Below are 26663 nucleotides of genomic sequence, written 5' to 3' on the forward strand. Positions count from 1 at the left end.
ATCTGCTTGAGTGGGATGCCTGTGACAATAATGTTTCATACTGGGTGCATGTTCTCCAGTTCCCAAAATTCAAGAGAGCTCAACACAGACCCTCCGTCAGAATATGCATTGGTAGCTGCAAGTCACCTGCGTGTCAAATTGAGGTTCAGAGATGTAGCTATTTTTGCCTGACACCAGGGACTCTCAGAAACATATGGACGATGCTGTCACAACTGGACTTTTCCCCTGGAGAAGCATTAGCCAAATCTGATGTCCTTATGGCCATTTGTGACAAGATGGCTACTTGACAATCCATCTCTTGTCACCTAATTTTTGTCCATTAGTCCTCACTGCCTGAGTGACTTTTCCCTAGCTCAACATGTAAAGGTACAGGTAGGGAGTCATTTAACACAGTTCAAGAGTTGCTTCTGCTCCAAGGCTGGAAGCAATCTGCTCACTGCTCCCTCCCCCACCTCCCTCCTCATAGATCATTCATGTTGTATTTTCCAGAAAAATTAAAACACAAGAAGAGTAAATATCTTTGAATATGTACCTCTACTTCCCACTGTTCATCAAAATACCCCCAGGAGTTACCTTGTGGGGTTGCTGGTCACTTTCTTGTCTTGCTGTGGCTCCATGGCCTCCCAGTGGTCTCCCTATGCACACCTCTACCACCTGCTGCTAGAGAGAGCGGAAAGACAGGACCCTAGTATGGCGACCTCTGTCCTTCCTTTCCTTGTATGTGTTTTCCAACATTATCTTCATCGTACCTCTTCTGTGTGTGGGCTCGCACACAGCTGTGAACTCAGAACTGCTAGAGAAGGGAGAGCCTGGAGCCTGGTGTTGTCAACAGATTTTCTAGCCCCTCCCCCCTCTTCCGGGAGTCTCAGTATCCAGCTACACAGCCTTACTGTGCAGCTATGGATGGTCTGGAACTATAGATGAGGTGGCCTCAAGCTCACAGAGATCTACCTGTCCCCCCTGCCCCTGCCCCTGCCCCTGCCCCTGCCCCTGCCCCTGCCCCTGCCCCTGCCCCTGCCCCTGCCCCTGCCCCTGCCCCTGCCCCTGCCCCTGCCCCTGCCCCTGCCCCTGCCCCTGCCCCTGCCCCTGCCCCTGCCCCTGCCATGCTGGGATTAAAAGACCATGCCACAATGCTAAAGTCTCCGCCCCCCTCCCTCTCCCTCTCCCTCTCCCTCTCCCTCTCCCTCTCCCTCTCCCTCTCCCTCTCCCTCTCCCTCTCCCTCTCCCTCTCCCTCTCCCTCTCCCTCCCCCTCCCCCTCCCCCTCCCCCTCCCCCTCCCCCTCCCCCCTCCCCCTTCCCCTCTCCCTCTCCCTCTCCCTCTTCCTCTCAAGACACTCCCGTGTGTGTGTGTGTGTGTGTGTGTGTGTGTGTGTGTGTGTGTGTACTGAAGACTGAACCCAGGGCTTCACACTACTAGGCGTGCATCTTGCCAGCACTACTTCCCAGCCCAATGTGTTTTCTAACTTTAATTAATAACAATAAATGTACGTGAGTATAGAATGAATGACCATCGTGATAAAACCCAGCACACGCATGAATGCATATAAGTGTTCTTCCAGATGGAAGGAGTTGAAGGTGACATGAAGTGGGATGGAGTGTGCCCACAGATAGAGAAGGAGTGTGCTAGCTACACTGTGCCCACAAATAAGTCTTAACTCTTGGGGCCATGTTGCTGCCTTCTGTGAAGACAGAGGATGCAGTGTACTTTCTTGTTCCTCTTATTCACACAGTAGCTTTCAGGGTCAAACGAGATTTAGTTGTTAGAAAAAGAACAGTAAACTGTACCAATACTGAAAGAGACACTAAAGTTTCCTTAGCTACCTGCTGTTAACTAAAGGCACTACGAAACTTTACACAAAATACTGAGGAAAATAAATATGATTAAATTCTCTGACAAATAACAATTTCACCTTATTCAAATAGTCGTCTTTTGAGGTGATCTCAGAAAACATGGAGCTACTTACAGAGATTAGTGGGTGCAAACTCCCCTTTTATGAAGTAAATAAAAGCCAAGGGAAAAGCCAAGACCCTGGAACCTGTGAGAGCTGGGAGCTGCTACAATTGAAGAAGTTCGTGTATATTTCTGTCTTGACCTGGTTTAGACTCTGTAGGTGACATGTGACCCTTTGAAGGTGAAGCCAAGCAGCAGAACATCCTGGCTGGAGGTGAATTCCTAGGAAGGGAGTGACGGTCATCCCTGCCCACCTCCACCAGCCTCATCACCAGAGCCAGAGGGCAGTGCTGAGGGGGAGAGGGAGGGCTCGGGATAACTCCTTCCCGGCCTGGGAGTCTTCTCGCCTTGCTTCATTTCTTCATGTCTGAATGACACTCACCTTTCCAAGTTTCAGATCTTGAACACTCAGGTGTCCCAGCGTCTCCTGTGGGCCTGGGTTTTGTCCAAACTTGGCCACTCCATTCGCAGGCAAAGAAACCTTAGAAGTTATGTCCATCCTTACTATGCACTTGGGTTCTACACACAGTGACTCCGTCCTGTGGTCCTCTTCACTTGTGCGGTGCTTGCTGGTTCCACACCCATTCCTTCCTGATGCTGAGTGTGCTTTAGCCTCTCACCCACTCTCCCCTGCACTGGCTAACTCTCATCTACTGTACCCTACACTGTGTTAGCTCTCACCCACTCTCCCCTACACTGGCTAACTCTCATCTACTGTACCCTACACTGTGTTAGCTCTCACCCACTCTACCCTGCACTGGCTAACTCTCATCTACTCTACTCTACACTGTGTTAGCTCTCACCCACTCTACCCTGCACTGGCTAACTCTCATCTACTCTACTCTACACTGTGTTAGCTCTCACCCACTCTACCCTGCACAGGCTAACCCTCACCCTGACCAGAGCAGGACTCAAAGTTTCCACATGCAAAAGTCAAGTCAAGAGAGGCCATTAGGCAAGAAGAGAATTCCATCCAGAGGGACAGTCCTAAGTGGTTTTGTGCGAACATATGTCATTGAGGTTTATTTTTTATTTCCCTCACATGTATGGAAAAGGAAGTTGGGGTAGCAAAGCAAAGATTATGGTGTTTAGTTATAATAAGCAGGAAGGCTAAAGGGAAAAGACGGGTGTTGACTGAATGCCTGCTCTGTGCCACACAGTGTGCGTGTGGGCGCTTTGTGTAATGTATGTAGCTCGCCACTGCAAAGCCCCGTGAATCACTGGCACTATTACTCTTTTATTTTCATGTGTAAAATTTCTTGGGACTAGAAATAATCAACCATTTGCCTGAAATCCCACCTTCTGTTAGGTTACAGAGCCAGGCGTCAGGCTCACTTTTGCGTTGCATTGAGAGCCTGCCCACAAGAGCTTCCCCCCATGCTGGGGTTACTGCACAAGTGTGCTTTTGCCGCTGGGTCCTAAAACACTATAGACGGTAAGGGGTTGCAGGTATTCAGCATTCCCTGCACCAGGCAGTGTCCTGAATTCACTCATCTGTTGATTTATTTCATCTTTATTCTTCACAGCAATCCTGTGAAGTAAGTGAAAACCATTTTGTCAGTTCACAGATGAGGAGACTGAGCAGCTAGGGCCATGTCAGGATCCCAGTGGCAGAGTCAGGAAGTAACTCCAGGTGGTGATGCCTGTCTCAGTTAAGGGCTTTATTGCTGTGAAGAAACACCACGACCACAGCAACTCTTATAAGGGAAAGTATTTAATTGAGGCTAGCTTCAACTGAGAGATTTAGTCTATGACCATCATGACAGGAAGCATAGCATCTATCATGCAGGAAGACATGGTACAGGAGAGGTAACTGAGAGTTCTGCATCTGGATCCGTAGGCAGCAGGAGGAGCCTGACACTCTGCCTGGCTTGAGCATTTGAAACCTCAGAGCCTGCCCCTCTGTGATACATTTCTTCCAACAAGACCACACCTCCTAATAGTGCCCCTCCTTGGTGAAAAAGCATTCAAACACGTGAGTCCGTGGAGGCCATTCCTATTTAAACCAGCACAATGTCTGAGCCTGTACGTTTGACCTCTCCCCCAGTTCACCTCTGTGATTTCTGCTCGAGCGCATCATGCCTGCACCCAGTGGATGCCTGTCTATAACCAGACGTATTGTGCCTAAGTCGCCTCAGGCTGGCACTGTCTCCATATCTCTACATTTATACTAGGGCTGTGCTCAGCGCGTTGCCAGTCCCGCTGGAGACAGCTTCCACCCGCTGCACTATTTCTTCATGTTTGTTATATTCTCTATAACATATCTCAGAGCATCTTATCCCTGAGCCATGTCATTTTAGATTCTGTAGCGACCGGATCCAGCTCTAACTCTTTTTCTGACCCTTAGAGCTCACGTTCCTGGTGCTTGTGTACTTGGTCAAGACTGTAGCACTCGGGAGCAGCCCTGTTCTCTAAGACTCCTCTGCCTTGCATTCAGGCCCCAGGGGCAGTCATTAGAGAACGCCTTATATTCTCAACTTCTTTGGACAATCAATGTGTGTTCCATTATTTTAGTCTACCCATAGCCTGACAGGTTCCTACAGAAGCCACTTCCTTGGGCGTTCCCAGGGATGGTGTCCCTAGAACCCCGGACAGGAGGAAGTGGGACCCATTTGCTGAACTCCACAGGTCCTGACCCACTTCTACCCTGGTTCTCCAGCACACTTCTCCCTCCTGAGCTTGGCCCCACAGGCATTATCGATGTCTTAGTGCTGACTCTGATCTTGCTTGGTGCACCTACATCGGTTTCCCTGTCACATCCATCAAAGCCTTTCTCTCATTTATTTACCTTTCAGAAGTCTTCCAGCTGTGAATCTAGCTCTCCCTTTCTGCCTCCTGTCTGCATCCCAAGTAGCGTAATGAAGCTGGAGAAACACACACACACACACACACACACACACACACACACACCACAAAATGGCAAAAATGCATACATATACACATACAGGCCACCATATCCTCTCACACCACACAACCATATACCAACACACACACACACACACACACACACACACACACACACACACACCATTCCCCAAGTCAATCCATTAATCTTCTTGCTGGGATATATGTCTCTGTAGCTTCTAGGCCGTAACCTGACTTCATACCCTCATTTAAGACATGCTCAACCTGACTTCTGCAGGGTGTTTCCTAATCGCCATTTATAATGCAGCCCTCCCATCATTTGGGGTTCCCCTAGTATCCTGTCCTCACATCTCCATTGTTTCTTAGTCATTCTTTTCACTTCTGTGAAGATCCCCTCTGTCATGTCCATGACAGTGCCTAACGGTAAAATGATGTGTCCAAAGTTTGAATTTAAGAATCTGCAAAATGGAATACAATACATGTGTCCAGGATTATAGATGATAAGACATTGCGGCCACTCGTGAGGTGAGGAACTTACCATATTGCTGTTCAGTTCCCTGCTGGTGAGTACCATACTAGAGTATCTGCCTCTGTAGACTCATTCTATAGGCTTCTTCCTCTGTAGGCTCATTAGGCTTCTTCCTCTATAGGCTCATTCTATAGACTTATTCCTCTGTAGGCACATTCTATAGGCTTCTTCCTCTATAAGCTCATTCTATAGGCTTATTCCTGTACAGGCTCAGCTTGTTGAGCAGCATGTTCAGTCTCTACACATTTGAATGAAGAAGAGTCCCAGCAGATATGAAGCTGGTTCCAGATCTGGCATCTGAATTAAGCAACAGCACCTTTGTTTCTTCTCTGATCAGCTGTGTACATTGTAGCACAACAATCTGTTGCCTCATACGGCACTCCCCTGCCTCCTGCCATGTTTCTATCTCTGAAATTTGGAATTCAACATCAATGTGCATCCTCTTTCCTTGCAGTGACAGAAACCAATCGTTTCTTTTAAAACATTGATGGAAACGTTTCCCCACCCCCACCTACTGTTCAGTCTTCCCAAAGGAACAGCCAGCAGGTGATAAATGTCAATAAACAGGAGTTGGCACTATTGTTGTCATAAAAGGAAAGACACAGAGTTTCAGTTTCTGGAAAGAATGTGACAAAGGGCAAAGAGAAAGGAAAGTTGATGCTTCATAGAACCCTGAGATCAGCGGGTGAGCTCAGCCTCCACTGTTCTGCATGCCAAATAAGGATGGCCACCTTCCCTGGAAGCTTTGTGACCTGCAAAGTAAGGTGGTCCAGTGAATTATGTGAATAACAAGTATGAAAAAAATTCCAGGCACTGCCTACTCCGTTCTTTAGGCTGCTGATCTGGCTATAGATTTAGCAGTAAATAGGTTTTGTCTTTTCTTAAAAAGAAAAAATCACCATCAGAGTTGCGAGTCCAAGTAGAAAAACTATAGAGGTGAGCTATGGTCCTAACGAGCAATCTGTCTTCCTGGATGATGACAATGGCAGCTCTGTAGCGCCCTCACCAGACTCTATGAGAAATGAATGTACAGATGCATCACAGCATTTATTGGTGCATAGATTAATTAATTTCCATCTTCTGATTTTTGTTTTCTGAGAAAAGGTTTCTCTGGTTAGGCCTGGCTGTGCTGGACCTTGCTTTGTGGACCAGGTGTTTTTTGAACTCAGAGGTCCACCTGCCTCTGTCTCCCAAGTGTTGGGATTAAAGGCATGTGCCACCATGGTCAGGCTGAAAGTAGTATGAAGTAGTATGAAACTTTCTGATTGTTTGGTTTTTGTTTATTGGTTTGTTTTTTGAGATAGGATTTCTCTGTTAACCGTGGCTGTTCTGGAACTCACTTTACAGCCTTGAACAAACTCACAGAGATCTTTCTCCTCCTCCTCCTCCTCCTTCTCCTCCTCCTCCTCCTCCTCTTCCTTCTCTTCTTTCTCCTCTTCCTCCTCCTCCTCCTCCTCTTCCTTCTGTTCTTCCTCCTCTTCCTCCTCCTTCTCCTCTTTCTCCTCCTCTTCTTCCTTCTCCTCCTCTTCCTCCTATTCTTCCTCCTTCTCTTCCTCCTCCTCCTCCTCTTCCTCTTCTTCCTCTTCTTCCTCCTCTTCCTCCTCCTCCTCCTCTTTCAGCTGTTGTGAGGTTTTATTTCCCTGATTTCTTTATCAGTCTGTCATTTGCATAAAGGAGGCTCCTGATTTTTTGTGTAAGTTTTAAATCTCACTACTTTGCTGAAAATGTTTATCAAGTTTCTTGGTTGAGTTTTTATTGTCCTTTATATATGCAGTCATGTCATCTCCAAATGAGATGCTGACTTCTCCCTTTCCTAATTTATACCTTTCATCTTCTGTTGTCTTATTGCTCTAACTAAGAGTTCAAGCACTGTGTTACATAGATCTGAGGAGAGTGGACAACCTCGTCTTGTTCCTGATTTTAGTGCAATTGCTTTGAGTTTCCCTCCATTTATGTTGAGGTTGGATGTGGGTATGCTGTATATTGTCTTTATTATGTTGAAATATATTCTTTGCATCTCTAATCTCTTCAGAATTTTATTATGAAGGGGTATTAAATTTTGCCAGAGTCCTATTCTGTGTCTAGTAAGATGACTGTGGTTTTTGTCTTTCAGTTTGCTTATGTAGTGGATTGTGTTTATTGATTTACATGTGTTGAACCACCCCTGCATCTCTGGGTTGAAGCCTATTTGACCATGGAGGATAATCTTTTTTTAATTGAAAATAGATTCATACAGTACATCCCCAAAAATGTTTCCTCTTCCTCCACTCCTCCCAGATCCCTCACACACTCATTTCCCCATTACCACAGATCCACTCCCACTCCATTTCCTCTTCAGAAAACAGCAGGCCTCCAAGAGATGACAGCCAAACAGGACAAAACAAGATAAATAAAAGCAAAAGCACTCATTGATCCAACCCATTAAGGTAGTAAAAGTGCCAAGAACAGACAAAAGAATCAGAGATATACCCACTCCCACTGTTAGGAGTCCCAGTGAACTAACATATACACAGAAGACCTGATGTAGTCCCATGTAGGCCCCATGCTTGCTACTTCAGTCTCTGTGAGCCCATGTGAGCCTTGCTGAGCTGATTTAGTGAACCATGTTCTCCAGATGTTTCCTATCCTGTGTGACTCCTACAGTCTTTCCTTCCCCTCTTCCATGGGGTTCACCAATCTCTGATAGGAGAGACCCTCTGGATACCTCTAATTTAGACTCACTGTCTGTGTAATGTCTGGTTGTGACTGGACTATACAAAGAATCAATGAAGCAAAGAATTGGTTCTTTGAGAAAATCAACAAAATATTATTATTAATACTAACTATAAGATGGAGAAAGAATATCTAAATTAATAAAATCAGAAACAATGGGCTGGAGAGATGACTCAGCTATTAAAGACTAGGCTCCCAAACCAAAAAAAAAAAAAAAAATTCAGAAAAAAGGAGGGACATAACAACAGACACTAAGGAAATTTAGAGAATCAAAAGGATATACTTTAAAAACTATACTTCACCAAAATTGGAAATTTTAAAAGAAATGTGTAGTTTTCTTATTATATATCACTTATGAAAGTTAAATCAATATCAGATAAACAATTTAAATAGACCTGTAACACCTAGTGAAATAGAAGCCATCATGAAAATCTCCCAACCAAAAACTCCTAGGGGCCAGAAGGTTTTAGCACAAAATTTTACTAGACTTTCAAAGAAGTATTGACACCAATACTCCTCAAATTATTGCACAAAATAGAAACAGAAGGAACACTGCCAAATTCATTTTTATGAGGCCAAGGTCACCCTGATACTGATACCCAAACCAATAATGACTAAGCAAAAAAGGAAAATGTACAGATCAATTCCCCTTATGAATATAGATACAAAAATATTCGATATGTAAATAGAACCCAAAATGGTGGTGGATAATCTCTTAGATATGTTCTTAGATTCAGTTGATGAGTATTTCATTGAGAATGTTTGCTTCTACGCTCATAAGAAAAAATGGTCTGTTTCTTTGTTGGGTCTTTGTATGGTTCGTGTATCAGGGGCACTGTGGTCCCATAAAATGGATTAGGCAATGTTTCATCAGTTTCTCTTTTGGAGAATGATTTGAAGAGTATTGGCATTAATTCTTCTGTGATGGTCTGGGAGACTTCTAAGCAGGAACAATCTGGCCCTGGGCTTGCTTTTTTGTTTTGTTTTGTTGTTGTTGTTGTTGTTGTTTTGTTTTGTTTTTTTGTTTTTTGTTTGTTTGTTTGTTTGTTTTTGTTTGTTTGTTTGTTTGTTTTTTTGGAGAGGGAGTTAGGTGAATTTTAATTACTGATTGTATTTCACTAGGGGTTATGGGTCTCTTTAAATTGCTTACCTGATCTTTATTTAATGTCAGTGGATCATACCTATTAAGAAGCTTATTCATTTCTTCTCAGTTTTCCAATTTGATAATATGATTTTAAAAATATGTCCTTATGATTCTCCTGATTTTCTTGGTGCATGTTGTGATCTCTCTAATTTTGTTTGTTTGGATCTTCTCTCGCTTCTAGTTGATCTGACTAAGGATTTATTAATCTTATTGATTTTCTCAAAGAACTAACTCATTGTTTCATTGACTCTTTGTACTATTTATGTTGTTTCTAAGTTAACTGGCTTCAGCCTCAAGTTTGACTAATTTGTACCGTTTATTCCTTTTGGCAATTTGTTGTTCTGGACCTTCCAGTTATGCTGTTAAGCTGCTAGCATGAGATCTAATTTTCTTATGTAGGCAGTTAGTGCTATAAATCTGCCTCTTAGGACCACTTTCAGTGTGTCTCGTTTGTTTGTCGTGTTATGTTTTTACTTTTATTCAATTCTAAAAAATTTGAAATTTCCTTCTTGATTTGTCTTGACTCACTCTTTTATTCCATAGTGAGTTTTTCAGTTTGTATTCATATACTTTCTATTGTTCTTTTAGTTGTTGATATTCGGCTTTAATCCATGGTGGTCAGATAGGATGAGTGGTGTTTTTTTTTTTTTAATTTTAATTTATCTGTTAAGATTTACTTTGTAGGTCTGGAGAGATGGCTCAGCTGTTAACCAAAAATATAAGATTTACAACCAAAACTGTAAGATTTACTTTGTGTCCAAGTATATGGTCAATTTGGAGAAATTTCCCTGGGCTGCGAAGAAAAATGTACTTCTTATGTGTGTGTTTGTATGAAATGTTCTGTAGGCATCTGCTAGGTCTGTTTTATTTGTGGCATTATTTAACTCTGGCGTGTCTCTGTTTAGTTTTTGTCTGGATGATCTTTCTATCTGTGAAGGTGTTGGACTCTCCCCTTGTCAGTGTGTGAGAGTCATTCTGTGATTGTAGATGTAGTCATGTTTCTTTTTATTTATTTGGTGCCCTAGTGTTTGGTATATAAGTGGTTATAATTGTAGTATCCTCCTGGTGGATTTTTCCTTTGATGAGTATGTAGTGTCCTTCCCTATCTCCTCTGATTAGTTTTGGTGTGAAGTCTGTTTTATCAGTTATTAAAGTAGCTCTACCTGCTTGCTTCTTAGGTTCATTTGCTTGAGCCTGGCTAAAGTTCCTTCTCAACTTATGAGATGTTTTCTTTAGAATTTTAAATACTGTAGTAAGGTTGGGGTGTACTAGCCCTTTGGGACTGAGCTTCCCATCCTCCCAGGTGAGAGCACCTTCTTTCTGCAGGGAGCCTGCTCCTCCCATGGTTTGCAATCCCATCCTGGGGAAAGCCTTATTCCACAGGGAAGCGCTAATGCTTTCAGAAAGACCCATTTACTCAGATCAGGCCTCACACCACAGGTGGCCCGCTCACTCTGTGTGAGCTGTAGCCTTAACCCTACACAGATGCTACTCCTGAGGTTGCTTGCCCATCTTCACACATCTCAAAGTCTCAGAATCTGTTTCCTAGGGAACCTCACATTCAACATAGCCTGTGCCTACATTCTTAGAAACAATTATGATGGCTTCCAAGTTTATTAATGTCATTAATTGTAGGCTGATCACAACACTCTCATAGTTCTGTGAGCTTCTCTGCTGACCTTTGCCCTTTTGTCAGATATTTTGCTTATTTCTCAAATGAAGGTAGCTGAATGACCCCAACAGTGAATGGGTCACTGATTCAGATTGTACCAACATGGTCATTTCCTAAACAATGGAAGAAGATAACAGGCAGGCAGTGTTGCCCAGCTCCTATAATAGAGGTTGGTTTGGGACTAAAGACACTGCATTGGTTCCCCAAGGCTGTCGTAAAAAGTTCCCACAGATTTGCAGCTTAAAACAGCAGTTCTCTGGGTCAAGAGATATGAAATTAACATGTTGGCAGACTTGATTCCTTCTGAGGTCCTGAAGGAAAATGGAGACCTAGTCTCTTTCATGACTCTGGTAGTTGGCTGCCTGCAAATCAGGAGCATCCATTCCCTGCGGTCTCACCTCTCCAGGGCCAGGCTTCTTCCACGTATGATGTTCTCTTTGTATCATCTCTGCGTGGCCTACCCTCTTAAGAGAATGTCACATCTACTCTGCTACAATTTTTTTTAATTATTATTATCCAAATTAATTGCTTCTGAAAGGCCCTTGCATCTGGCAGTTTTTGGTTACTGTGACTAAAGAGCTTAGGAAACTTATAGAAAGAAAATGTATTGGCTCACAGTTTCAAGGGTCTCAGTTCATGTACTTGACTCACGAATTTGAATGTCTCCACTTATGTTGCCGGGCCCATTGCTGTGACCTGGGGTGAAGCAGAGGTCACAACCAGGAGCATGTGGTACAGCCAAGCTGGATGCCACAGAGACTAGAAAATAGGACAAGAAAATATGCCCATAAAAGGACACCCCTAGTGGCCTTCCTTCCAGCTAGGCCACTTTATGAAGGCCTACTAAGATGTTCCACCACCTCCTAGTAACCCATTAAGCCATGAATTAATCAGTGAGTTAAAACACTGAGCTTAAAGCCTCATGATTTAATTACCTTCTGAAAGCCTTACCTCTGGGGATCAATGTTTCAAAACTGAGACTGTGTTGGGGAAGTTTTCAAACCCAAATTGTTAAAACTGTATTTTCAAACAAGGGGCCATTCTTAGATTCTGCTGATTGTGAATTGGGGGGGGGGGGGGAGAGGGGTGGTATATCTGATTTACCACAGACCAAAGGAAAAATATCCAAGATTTATTTACTCCCTTTTTGATACCTATATTTATGCTGTTGATACCTTCATTGTCCTGTTCTGGTCTTTACAGAAGGCACATTAATCCAGATGTGTGCAGTGGCCACGCCCAATGACAGAAGGCTCCTTGTGGCTTAATCAATTAGATAATTACTATCACCAAGAGAGAGTTTGTAAAGCAGCATGAGTGAAACCAGGGTAGGGATCATTACACAGACTCTGACCATTAATTTTTAGTCATACTGAAATCAGAGCCTTGGGATTAAAACAAACCAGCTTTGGGGAAAGGTTTTATTCACGCTCTAATACAAGTGGTGATGAAGTAGTCAAACACATAGCGAAATCATGTGAGGGAAAGCCACAAAGGAGTGCTGCTTCAATATATTTAGTCTTGCCATATAAGGATTCTACACTTCAGGCCACGAGCAAGTGTGACAAACGCCATCTTGCAGGATCCATTTAGCCTAGCAATGACATATATGCACACAGGGGAATCATATGACCTTTTAGATACAGAAGAACCCCCTGCCTCCATAAATCTTCCATCACCTGTTTCTGTTTAAACCCATTTCCCTATAAAATCAAGGATATTTTAATTTAATTAATAATGGAAAGTGGGCAGACAAGAGGAGGTCTCCTGGGCCAGTCAGAGGTATTGAGAACACACCTAAGAAGCTATTGGTAACCATGCCCACCCATAAAATACTTCTATTTCTGCTTTGCAAGCAGCAAGGTCCCCGTGCCATATATATTTCGAGGAGGCTTTACCTCAGGGCTTTGTAACATTTGCATTGATGACTGACTGTCTTCCACACTGTTGTGTAATGTCTGAACTTGGAACTCACTTCCTACTTTAAGACACTAGAATATTGGTCTCATCCATTGAGATTGTGTTTGAGAGGATAAAAGCATCCAGAAAGACAAGAAAAGATCTTAACACATAAAGCCCCCTTGCTGCCTCCCCTCTGACCAAACCAAAGTCAGTGGAGGGGAAAGAGAGTCAGTGAGATTGACCCGGATGAAATTGCTGATAATCAATTAATTTGACTAAAAAATTACACTTATGAATTACTTGACCCATTATAAACATTTTTAAACCTGGTTTTGGCCAGCCACATTTATTTATGTATTACCTTTTATAACCCTCAATATAATCTCAGAAGTTGGGTTTTATAATAACTTCAATTTTCCATATGGAGAACTTGGGGAACAGGAAAGTTAAATAATATGCCCAAGATCATGTCTGATTTAAATATAAGTTTGGTTCCTGTGCAAAAGGATCATTTGGGTCTAATGAAATATTTCTAGACATTATAGTCTGATTGTTTCAAAGTTCTATTGTTAGGGGTCTCAAAATTAAAAAGGCAAGTCTGCCTGTGGTCCATGGGCTTGGGACTGGTGTTAACAGGGAATACCCATATCCATAGCAACAGAGGAGAGTGGAGAAGAAGAATCCTCGAGATCATTTCAGCCTGTGCATCACTGTGCGTCCTGTAGAAAACCATCCATGCTGCTGCCCAGTGCAGGAGTCTCTCCTGCCTGTATAAAAGGAGCAAATAAGCAGCTGGCAAAATGGTGTTGGTGGCTCCTAGGCAGGAAGGACAGGAGGAAGGAAACAGCTTCTGCCATGACACCCTCTTATAGTCACATTTGCACCCCCCTGTATCAGCAGCGTGCATGAGTATTAAATTATACTTAATATTTTATTGTCTGGTTGGGAATCGGAGAAACCATTGTTCATTTCACACTATTTTCTTAAAGATTTATTTACTTATTTAATGTAAATGAATATATTGTCACTGTCTTCAGCACACCTGTTGTGGTTGTGAGCTGCCATGTGGTTGCTAGGAATTGAACTCAGGACTTTTGGAAGAGCAGTCAGTGCTCCTAATCGCTGAGCCATCTCTCCAGCCCCACACTATTTTTTTTTAATGCTCCAAATAGTGAAGCTTTGGTCTTTGTAGGGTTAACGTTGAGCTTTCTAGGAAGACTGTCATGCAGAGTGACTCATTCTCTGGGTCCAGGCAAGTCTTACTCTACAGTGCTGACACGTGCTTCTATATGAGTTAAGTAAGCTCTTTCATTCAGAGTTTTGACCATGTTCTTCTTACTTATAATAGGTTGTGATCGGTGTAATAATCATAGCAGAAAGTCATTTATTATGCTGGATCTATTAACATTTGATTCCTCATTAAGAATATTGCCAAATCTGCACTTTCTGTCTTTCTGCTGACGCTTAGTTTTCACAGTGCCTCTTGATTTACTTTTATGATGAAAGTTTCAGAAGTAAATGTTTTAATTTAATGTGCACTAAGCCTAACATTTCACCAGAACGCAGCGCTTTCCTGAGAAGGTTTCTGCATACACTGTGCTACACCGCACCTCACCACGTCGGTCTAAGAACATGGCCGTGACCCCAGCCCTGTCTGAGGGATGTGAGGGGACTTCTGAGGGACCTGGGCTTCTTGAAGAGCCCTGTCTTCTCTGGCTTCTTATCCCTCTCTACATGGCAATTCCTATTATGTGTCCCTGGAACTTCTAGCAATTTCCCAGACAAGCCATCTGCATTGTAACTCTTCCTTCAGATTCTCCCTTCTACCAGAAATCTCCACCCTTCCTTGTTTTTCTGACAAACTACTGGTCACCCTCCTGTGCCCCCCAACTCCCCCAAGGCACTCTGACTTTCAGGGCTTTTTGCACATTTACAGAACACTCCTCTATAAATGCCTAGCTACAATCAGCTGCCCCCTCAGCACCCAACACCGACTGTTTACCTTTTAAATAAAGTTGGCCTGACAGCTATATTCCTAAGGTGGCATTTTACATTAACGACACAATATACTTCAGAATAGACTAGTCTGAGAAATCATAGCAAGAACGTAATTTAACTTCTTTATTGCTGTCTATTGATCTGCTCCAGATTGAGGTTCTGTTCATAACATCTTCCTACAAGATTCAGAGATTTGCCTTGCACAATTTTGGAAAGATAAGAAGTCAATGTGCATGCATTCATGAATATCCACTTATTCAGGATGTGTCTGTCAAGCACCTCTGTGGTCTTAGGGGCTAGAGAGTCTGTTCATGCAGCACGTGAGGACCCCCCCCCCCGGATAAGGACCTGATAAAAGCAGAACTCGGTGTAGATTAACAGGCCGTCCTTAGCAGCACTGACATGCAGTCCAGCGGGTGTGTGGCATCAGCTACCTGTCTCCCCACAGCAGAATTCTTGCCAGAAAGCTGGATTTCCCAATTCAATCACTTGAGACTATTAACAGAGATTCTAAGCTGCCACTCTGCCCTCAAATGGCTTCCTTTCGAGTTAACTCTAAGGCTAGAGGAGAAGTGACTTACCAAGCACTTCCTGTATGTCTGGGAATAACTATACAACTTGAAACATCATGAGTAAGCCGCGTCCAGCTCCGTCCTACCCATCAGACATTGGAGACAAGGGGAAGGGTTTGACCAAGCTCACACTTTGATCAGAGAACAGCCTAAAACCAGAGTGCTGGCTGCCTCTCAGGCCCAGCATGACTCTTTGGTCCCTGAAAGAAAGGTGAACTACTCCATCAAGAAAACTTGAGAAGGGCCTGAAGGTAGAAAGGAGTGAGAAGGGTCTTCTGGTATTGGCAGGTTCCTGTGCTCAGTGGGTGGCAGAAGAGCTTGACAAAGGCCCCAGCCCTGGGCTTGAGCGAGAGAGGAACATGGCTGACAAGACCCACACATTTGTGTCTCATTTAGCACTGCCTCTCAAGGCCGGGAATAATAGTCACCATTTTCAAATTTACATGTGAAACATAGTGGTTAAATTACTTTTGTACCGAGCTGCTGAGAAGAATATAGATTATTAAAATTCCACTTAAGAAAATTATCTCAGAGATACTCCATGTCAAGTTCTTGAAAAATACTACTAGGAATTAATTTTTAAAGAATCAGCATCTATAGTTATTAACCAATTAGACAAAGCATGAGACTGGGCTTGTCATCATTTCCCTTCTGGCTTCCAAACTCCTAGAGAAGCAGGTGGTAAAGGAGCTGCTTGCACGCCTAAGCCTCCTCACTCCCGAGCCCCTGCCAGATACATAGTTAAAAGCAGAGTCCAGTTAAACAACACAGACTCCTACAGATTTAAGTCTTCAGCGTACATGAATGGTTTTGAATGTGTGTATATGTCTTATTAGAACAGGGATACATGGAGATGCTTCCTCAAAGGGAAATACTTGCTACTGTGTGGAAGTGATTGACAGCTGGATCCTTCAGAGCACCTGACCACTTTGTAAATGCTGTCTTCTCCCTTTACCTGCTCCCTCAGGCAGTCTCTGAATTGACTTCTGGGATGGTTTAGCCCAGCTTCTGAGGCTGTCCATCAGCTTAATTTATTTTGTCACTGTGAGTTCTCCTACTGAATAGAGCCAGCTAGGGAATTCGTTCTATTTATCATTTTATGCAAGGGAAGTCAGTAAGTAAAAAACACGCTTTGCGACCTCTCCATTTTCAAGACCAACCACGAAGTACAAGAATTTGACTTAGGGATCTGGAATCCTGGGACTTGCCGATCCCGTGGAATTCAACATATGATTAGCTACGAATCAAACTACTACACTGACTTGATTCAAGGCTCAGTAAATTTAATTCAATTTTACTAGTGTGACCAAAACTAAATTTTCTATCAATTTAAGCAGTCATTAAACGGCAAATACCAAGTCGCTCATATTTATAGATAGGTCTGATAAGAGTACTGTTAGACACCTCTTAAGAGTGAATGCTAGAGTGATTAATGTGCAGTTGTTTGCATTTTTAATAATTCACTCGTATATCAGATTAGTGCTGGTGAATACTGTCAGGCGTTATTCTTTCTCTGTCACAACACTTACTGCTGCTGACAGGTGTAACACGCCCGCATTAATCCTCAATCCCTCCATTCAATTTTCTAATTGCTTTCTTGGCATACGATGGTAGCCACTTAGACCCATGTGATGTATTCATCATATGGTATAAGAAGATTCCTTAAATTACAGCGGCCATTTAAAGTGCCTGAGCAGGAAAAAACACTACCAAGTATTGGGATTTTAAACTGCACGATACTTAGGCTTAGTACTAGGTACTGCAACATCTGATATTCTAGAGTCTATTCATGAGTCATAATCACAAGTTATTAAGGAAGAAAAGGACCCTAAAAGTCACTCAGCACACTTATCACTTTACATTTGGGGAAAGTGACACACAGACTGACAATGGCAAAGCTGACCCTGGGACCTGCCATTCATAGTGCCCTTTATGGTTGCCAATTGTGTACATGCATGCGTGTTTGAGTGTGCATGTGTGTGTGCACATGTGTGTATGTGTGCTCTGTGTGTGTGCCTATGTGCTGCATGTGTGTGTGAGTGTGCCTGTGTGTGAGTGTGCCTGTGTGTGCATGCACGTATGTGTGTGTATGTGTGTGCACATGTATGTGCCTGTGTGAGTGCATGTGTGTGTGCCCATTGTGCATGTGCACATGTGTACATGCATGAGTGCATGTGCATGTATAAGTGTGTATGTATGTTTCTTTGCTTTTTGATTTGGTTTATCTATTTTTTTTTCCTAAAGAGAGAAGAGGCTTAGAGTTTGGTGGATGACGAGGTGGGGGAGCTGGAAACATCTGGGGGAGGGGAAAAGCATGATCAGAATCTATTGTATGAATTTTTCCATTAAAATTTTAAATTAATAATAATAATAAAAGTACAATATGTGAGATTTCCAAAAGATTGATTAAAATATTTTCAAAAGAAATGGGCAAGTATATACATGTAATTCTTATAACCAAAATCCTAATTTGGTGTCAACTAATCATAGCCAACTAACAGGATGAGCAAGGCCTTGGATATTATAAATATATTCTTCATAAAACTGTATATTTGAAACCTAGAGTAACCTTTCAATATTGCAGCTAGAATTTCAGTTAAGAACCCACATACTCAAATCCAGAACCTGCCCCTGAATGACTGTGTTGTCTTCGATATCAGCTGACCCATCTGAATTCCAGTTTTTTCTTCATCTGTGTATTGTATTGCTGGTTTCTCCTCATAAGCTTGTTGCAGAGTTGTATGTAACAATGTATGTTAACTGCAAAGCAGCATGCAGGCATCTTCCATCCTGCAGTATTTGTTATTAGTTATTATTTTCAGTATTGTATTATTCCTCTAACCCCCTTAATTGCATATGTGACATCATACTGTAGCCTTGCTGTGACTCCTGTGACAAGCTTACCTGCTCTTCACAGTTAGGTGACACTTGATGCACTTTGAAGGATGTAGATCATGAAAATAACCACTGTAGGGGAAAAGTCTTAGATCACAGAAGGTTGCCAGAGGAGGGAGACTGATTCTGGAGCTAGTGACAAGAGTTGAGGAGCAAGCTCTCACATCTACAGAGGTGTAGCTGCTCTAAGATGGGTCAGCATCATGCCTGGATGCCCAGGAATGCTGTTTTGTGCTACAGACCCCTTGTGGCAGTCTTCGTGTTCATGTTGACCCACAGACATTTTTTGTTGATTAATAACCATTCTTTAATTTAATGTACTTAAAGACTCCATACATCCAGCTCTGACTACCACTACTCTAAACCTTCACTTCTTATCTCTGAGTCACAACCCCAGATGTGAAGTGAATGGCTAGTCTAAGAAACTCAGGTATTCCATTAAGTCCCCAGCTGCCATGAATGGCTTCCAGAGATGGGCCCCACTGGGATCTGGGCATGCTCTAAACCTGCTGAGATACATGTAACAGCAGTTTCTCAAGACAGGTCCTTGCCTCGAATGACAATTGCACTTTCAGAACATACTGTTTTAAGAAATACCTTGAAAGTATTTGTGATTCCCAAATCTTCTCTGAGATTTTGTTTTTAATAGCCAAAAGACTGGGAAGATTTTACCGTAAAATCTATGACCCATCACAATGATGACTTGAAACTGTTCTATAGTTTGAAAACCCTTCAGTAAAGCAAACAGTTCTGTGTCCACATTGTGAGTTGTGTGAGCGATGTGTATTCTGTGGCTGGTGTGTGTTGTGTGAGCATTGTGTGTTGTGTGAGTATTGTGTGTTATATGTTGTGTGAGTGCTATGTGTTGTATGAGCGTTATGTGCTATGTGTTGTGTGAGCACTGTGTGTTGTGTGAGCAATGTGTGCTCTGTGAGTGTTGTGTGAGCATTGTGTGTTGTGAATGTTGTGTGTTCTGTGTTGTGTGTCTTGTGCTTTGTAGACTAGGGCTGCTGCTCATTACAAAGCTATCACCCGTGTTTTCTCCCACGGGTTCTCTGCAGCACAACAGGAAACTGCCTTGAAGTAAATCCCAGCTGCTGAGTGCTGCAGGCAACAGGCCTGAGCCTTACCTCTTCTCAAGGCAGCCATGGAAAATTCGTGATACAGTGCAAGTTTCTGTGAGCATGCTATGTCATTGTGAAGTGATTGTGGTTCACGGTTATATGGTTATCACAAAACAACTGACAAACCTCAGGGTAGCCAAAATATTATCATGTGTAGCGTGTTGCTATTTTTTTGTACTTCAAGGGTTATAAAGTGCTTCCTTCCATTTTTAAAATCTAAAATCCTGTATTTAAAGTGATATTTGTCACAAGTTTATTTTAATTATGTTAATTCCTTCCAGAAGTGTCGAAGAACTGGCTAGTTACTAATATTTTAAACATAATGAATGATTCATGCTTTGATAATAATATCCTTCTATGAAAGTTCTTGGGGCTAAAAATGGACCAAGTTGGGAGCCAATTTGATTTAAGAGTAGAATTATAACATCCTTCTACATAGTTTACTAACACAAAGAGATTTTTAAAAATATATTTTTATATAATCACCACAGAAGTGAGAGTGAGAGAATTATTGTAAGAATAATTCTACTGACCCAGCTCTATGGGAGCCATAAGTCCTGTCGCATGGTCCAGTTTTCCAGGCCTTTTGTCCTTTTCCATTGCTGAGACTTTGGAATTTAAAGTGTTCATTAATTAGCCTATATTCCACCAGAAGCATACAGCTATTTTTCACTAATTTTTTTCTTTCAGTTGATGCTTTCAGTATTTACAGTCTTTGCTGTGGTGTTAAGAAATAGGAAGGTAGCCTAGCAACAGCACCAAGTAATGGACTCCCAAACCATATATTGTTTTCCTGAATCCCCCACACCAAACAACACGGTTTCCCAAAAATCTTTAGTCATATTCAAATTCTGCTGTTCTAGTTTCCATAATCAAGTCATTTAAGTGAATTTGAATAAAATAAATCAGTTGTTATGCTTAGAGTTGGAAAACAGACTAAAAATGACAGCCTTATCTGAGGCACCAATATCAGCGATGTCTTAGCAACAGTGATAGAGATCTTGATATTTCTAATAAATTACTGCCATTTAAACCTGGAATTCATTTTGCCAATCTCTTGATATATTTTAGCAAATTGACCTTTACATATATTTTGCATCTATTAAATTAAAATACATTTCAGTTGCCTAAAAATATGGTTGGAAAACTCGTAGTATTCTTTTCTGTTAGTCTTGCAATATGACAAGGCAATTCTCTAAATATTTACATCACTGGATAATATCTATGTATTTATGCTAATTCTGACTTAACATTTTCAAAACTTAATCTGTTCAATTAAATGTAGGCTTTTAAAGTATCAGACCGTAGATCCTGTAGCTTGGTACAAGTCAGACAGCATGGCCAATCACGTTATCCTGGAACATTTTAATGGCCTTTGCTTCCCAACCTTGGCCACTTCCACCCTCATATAGAAAACTTCCAAAATATGTCTATATGAGGATAATTTTAAACATGAGATTTATGTTGCTATAAAGGAAAAATCCTTTATAACCACATAAAACCGTTGTAACCAGGATCTCAGTCTAAGTTTTACATAAAAGGGAACATATTTTATCTTTAATGCCTCATTAAGCTTTCTGGAAATGGCAATATTCTAGAATATTCTAGGTGAATGGCTACATATGTCTATATTTCTTCAAAAGTTCAAATATCTTCAGTAGGAAAATCATCTGAATAAATCATTTGTTCTGATAATTAAAGGCATTTCCTGTTATTGTGAGTTTTTCTTCTATTTAATTTTGCCCTCATACAGAGATACTTTTTTGACAGCCATCTCCCACCTCTCATTCTTCAAATAATGGAGCATAAGATGCTAGTCTAGGCTAAGTTGATAACATGTAGTCTCTCAAAAATCACTATATTTAAGCCCACAATCTGTACATATTTCTGTGTAAGTAGGAAGGGGTGAGTGTATACATGTGTACATGTAGTGGTGTGTGTGTGCGCGTGCGCGTGCGCGTGCGCGTGTGCGTGTGCGTGTGCGTGTGCGTGTGCGTGTGCGTGTGCGTGTGTGTGTGTGTGTACATAGGCCACAGGGTACTGTTGAGAACACAGACTCAAGAGGCACCTCCCCGAGTCCACATGCCATTATTCTCACTTCTTCCCAGCTGTGGAGAGTTTGTATTCACTCCTTGACTTCCTGGGAGACTTGACTTCCCGGGAGACCTAAACAAATATCTTTTCATCCCAGATAGAGAATCAATAACAGCCCCCATAGCAGTTCTACCCAAGCCTACTTCAGTTGACCAATGAGTTTATTGGAGTTACTTACAGGAGTGCAGGCAGCTGAGCTGGCCAGTGTCCTCCCCAGCATTTGTTACTGCTTGTATCCTTGGGGAAGACCTTATGAAAATTGTCTATTTCAGGACCTTCCTGAGACTTGTAAGTTTCCTTTACATTATGAGACGTAATGCTCTCCCGCTGGGCAAAAATATTTTAATTTGGAGTGAGTGGCTACAGAACCCTCTTCAATACTCTCATCTTATAGGGCTCATATAAGACTAAATTAGGCAATATATGCAAGGCAGTAACAGATTTAATCCCTAGTGAAACATTAGTGCAATGCCCTCATTAGCAGTTTTTACATAGTAACCTTATATCTGCCCTTTTTATTTATGCAAGTGTATGATGGACAGTTATTACATATGTATTACATACGATTACTTAGGTAATTTTAAAGATATGCCTATGTGAGCTCTCACTTAAAAATGGAGTTTTCTTAAGACAAATGCACAGAATCAAAGAGCAGAGACATAGTCACCAAGTCAGGGAGGGATAGAGAAGAAGATGCGGGGTAATGGTTGTAAACCTAGCTGGTTAAGGTGGATGAATCTGGAGGCCTGTTGTACAGCAGGAAGGCTGGATTTAATAATGCTCTATTGTATACTAAAATATTGCTAAACATGTAGACAATGGAGTGATCGTAACCCGCTTGACTTTAGCAATAATGTCACTGCTGTATTAAACATGCACACATAGAAGTAATTTTTAAAAAGATGTGTCAGTGGGATGCTTGGAATTGTGCTCCCTTACATATATGGTAAATGTGGCTATGTAGCTCATCACTAATAAAAGCAACAAAGGAGGGAAAGTAACCAGGATGTATAGGACTATGATACACCAGCTAGGATACCACGGTGAAATGTTCTGCTGTATTCACAGGAGGGCCAATCACACATCTACAGGTTCAGGGGATGCAAGTAGGGATGCAGGTTTGATCACTGAAGGACAGAGGAAATTCAAAGGAAGTAGCCATGCCACATTTGTCACCTATGAAACTCACAGTGGGTTTTCTCTTCCAGGGTGCCCCTAAACCAATAGCCATAGAACCCTGTGCCGGGAACAGAGCTGCTGTCCTGACTGTGTTTCTCTGTCTACCGAGAGGATCATCAGGCGCCCCACCCCCTGGGCAGTCAGGTATGATGCATGATCCAACAGTGGTAAGCAAACTTGCAATCGAGGAGAAGAAACGGTTATACTAACAACTCTGTCAGGACCCTTATGGGATCTAATTCAGAACATGTCGATGAAGTCTTATTAGCATATAAACTGTCACACAGATATGTGCATTCTATCTGTTGGGATTTATGAGTGTTCCCCTTATAAACACTTACTGAATGTATGTGTGTTTGTGTAGTTTGTTGTAATTTATCTGCTTGTCATAAGGACACTCACTAGCATGGAAAGAAGTCCTTGGTGCTTGTGGCCAGCTTCTGTTTTCCTAGTATGTGTGGCTTATGGGCATTATAGCTATGATGAGAAATTTGCATCATGGATGTAAAGCCAGCCCAAGGGTGTGTTTAGGGGACTGCGTGGTATCAGGAGACAGTAGCTAAATGCAAACATCTCATATGAGTGGGATATGTTCTTCCTCTCGGCTCCGGACAAGTGCACTTGACAGGCTAGATATTCTCTTTCCCACGGATAAACAGAGTGATTCCTGTCCTGAGTCACCTTTCCCTACCTGAAATAAATGTTTTGATTTGGGAGCCGATTGTAAGTATGGTCTTAGGGTTCCCTCATTGCAAACACACTCATGTGAGTGTAGTCAGTAGTCAGATCACACCACACACTCGTGTCTCTGTGTACATGTCATAATCGATCTACCCAAAATAATCTTTGTAAATACTCTTATTGTCTTTTCTGGTTAACTCTCAATAGAAGGAATGTTTGGAGAGCAAGGGCTTGTCTGGATCTTTCTCCTCAGTTCCTTTCATACACAAAACTAAGTTAAGTGCCTGTGTTCTGGCACCTTCTCCTTCACTGTGGTGGACAGTGAACCTGCCTCCTAGTTAGGTTATCTTCCCTCATTTCCCACTGAACTTTGACCTTGCCATGATTTGTATTGCCCCTCTCCAAAAATAGAAAATATTCACCCTTACATCTTTTAAACTCTGAATATCCCTGCTGCAAGCCACCCCATGTGGACAGTTTCCGACTCTTCATTTACAGCCCCTGCAGCTGTCTGTGTGCTGCAAGAATTTCTATCCAGAGTTCAGCAATAAATGTTTATTCAGAAAAGAAATCCACCCACACCTTCCTAAACACTGGGTGGGTGTCTTTGTTCTTTGAGCACTGCCCAGGTGAGTAGCATGCAGAATGGAAAAGTTAGGCACTGGTCAGATGAGATGGATAATTATAGGAACTGTGCCCAGCTAATGGAAACATTGTTTTAAAGCTGGGATGATTTCCAAAACAAACACTCAGCTAATGAAAACAAGCCAACGTCCCCCTTGATCCTTGACCAGAGGACTCACTGATGGGAGAAAGTAGAGCAACTGTCAATATTCTGACCCTTTGACCTTTAACTCTCTCTGATTTAAGCCTAGCGGCTGTGTGGACCACAGCTGCAGCTGTGCTCTCTCACGGAGGAGTGTGTCACAGTCCCTCCTGATAATGCTCCTTCACTGTGTCGCTTACACGGTGCTCTCAGACTTCTCCCATTCTATCTTCATGACAAGCCTGCGAACTGGGTAACACAAAGCTCTGAGTGAGAGGAGTTGGGTGTAGAATGCCCTGTGCTTCTACACATAAGAACTGGGGCAGGGGAGGCAAGGCTACAGAGCAAAGAAAAAACAATTTATTACTGCCAGCATTCCATCTGTAGCAGAGAGCATGTTTATAACTAACAGGGCCACAGCTTCATAACTGAAGTATCAGAATTGATGATGACAAGTGTCCACAGGCCTGCCCCCCAGGTAGATCGATGAAGCACTGAAGTGGTTTAAACACTTTCTCCACATCTTGGAAAGTGAATGAATGATGCAGTGTGTGTCTCCATTGTGTGACCATTGTTGTGTCTCCGTTGTTGTGTCTCCATGCATTATTCAAGACAATCTTGTTGTTTGTTTCTTTTTTAAAAACCTAATAAGTTTGCCCAGGTATTCTTACAGGAGCAGGAGTGTTCTTTGGTGCTATCCTTCAAGATACACTGTTACCTAGTGACAGCCTCTGCTTTGAAATCTATGATATGCTAATGTTGGCTAGGATGAGGGCTGATTGACAGGTGTGAAGCAAGCAAAGTAAAATGGTCAACAGGAGACTCAATGCTGGGAATAGCAATGTGCATCATAAAATTCAACTTTGCTATATTATCAAATTTCTTTAATAGTAAAGTATTTGGAAATAATGGAACAACACTCTCTTGACTGTCTTAAATGCGGTGTCTGCAGGTTCCTTCAGGACACAGTCGCCCTTGCTGGTCCTCCTTTCTCTCATTCAGCACATCCATGTTGAGGGTGGACCTTCCTCCCACATGCATTCAGAACACTCAATGAAAATGTGCGCGCACACACACACACACACACACACAGAGAGAGAGAGAGAATACTTTCAGGCTTCTGAATCTTCTCCAATCCAGTCTGGATGACAGTTAAGGTCACCACTGTATTGTTTCTTCCTCAAACTGCTCTTTAGCACCCAACAGTGAGCGTCCGGAAACACACGCCAGTGACCTTCTCCTGCAGGAGCAGCTGGGGCTCTTAGGGGAATCAAAAAGAGTTTGCTCTTTCTACTAACGACTGCTTCTGTAATATCTAATGAGTAGAGGCGGCCTGTTTTCTTTGTATCTGTCTTGAAAATGTGAACTACTTTTGGCCTTTCTCTAACCCAAGGTCAAAAGAAACACTGCACATTTACCCTGTAGCTGGCTCCGCCACTAATCTCTTCCTCAGTGTTATCTGTTCCGTTTTATTGGGGTTTTGTTTGGTTGTTTGGTTGTTTGGTTGTTTTTACATACAAAGTAATGGTTTCATTGTGACATTTCTATGCACTAAGATGTCATTGAACTTTCTTATTTGTCCTTTCCCTTCCTCTTGGCTCCCTTTCTCCCCACAAATCGTTCCCTGCTTTCTCTTCATATATATTCCATTCTCCTTTCTTGACACCCCCTCTTTAGACTTTCTCCTAACCTGCTAATCTTTTTAGGATATGCATGAGTATGTGTATCTCTGTGTGTGTCTCTGTGTGTGTCTGTGTGTGTGTGTATGTGTCTGTGTTTCTGTATGTTTGTGTGGTGCTTATGTGTGTGTGAATGTGTTTGTGTCTGTGTGAACATGTGTGTGTGTATATGTATGTGTGTGTGTATGTATGTGTCTGTGTCTCTGTATATTTGTGTGGTGCTTGTGTGTGTGTGAATGTGTTTGTGTGAACATGTGTGTGGTATGTTTTGTGCTTCTATATATAATATATTGAGGTGCTCATGAGTAACTCTCCCCTTAGGTGGTTCAGAAGTAAGGCACAAGATATTAAATGTGGGTTTTTTTGGGGGGGTGTTGTTTGTTTCCGATGTTTCTAGAGTTGAACTGATCAGGTGCCTCACTTACCCAGCAAACATGCTGCATCTTGTGTGTTTGCTGTGAGCAGCCCCTGCCAGCCACACCAGGCTCTGAGGTCACTGTGAGATCTGTACTGTTAGCATGGTTCACCATGATGTTTCTCTTCCTGCCTCAGAGTTGCTGCAGAACTCACATTCCCATGAAGCAGCTCTGCTGCGTGACACTAAACCAAGCTTGTCTCTGATCACACAAACAGCACTGTCCCCAGGCATGTTAGGGTCACATCAGGATGAAATGTGGACAAAGTAAGTAGAGCTGAGAAGCACAGACTGAAAAGGACAATGACCACCTCCTCTCTGATGGAAGCTTATGGATTCCAAAGCTTATGGATTCTTCCCTAATGAGATGCATATGAACGCTCCTCACTGGATAAAAAATTCCAGGGCCCCAAATATCCACCGCAAAAAAGAAGCAGTCTGTGTCAACTAAAGCCAAAATTTTACCATGATGCAGTCCATATATG

At 42.3% G+C, this 26663-nt stretch overlaps 1 protein-coding gene across 2 annotated transcripts in view; it reads left to right on the top strand.

The window, feature by feature from the left end:
• Atrnl1 (attractin like 1) overlaps positions 1–26663 on the top strand; it is a 539822-nt gene that overhangs the window by 419422 nt on the left and 93737 nt on the right. For both annotated transcript variants that reach the window (XM_034499803.2, XM_034499812.2), the window contains exon 28: positions 22667–22781. In XM_034499803.2, the coding sequence (XP_034355694.1) occupies positions 22667–22781 (115 nt within the window). The remainder of the gene's footprint in view (positions 1–22666; positions 22782–26663) is intronic.

The sequence above is a fragment of the Arvicanthis niloticus genome, chromosome 1 (assembly GCF_011762505.2).
Source record: "Arvicanthis niloticus isolate mArvNil1 chromosome 1, mArvNil1.pat.X, whole genome shotgun sequence".
Taxonomy (NCBI): Eukaryota; Metazoa; Chordata; class Mammalia; order Rodentia; family Muridae; genus Arvicanthis; species Arvicanthis niloticus.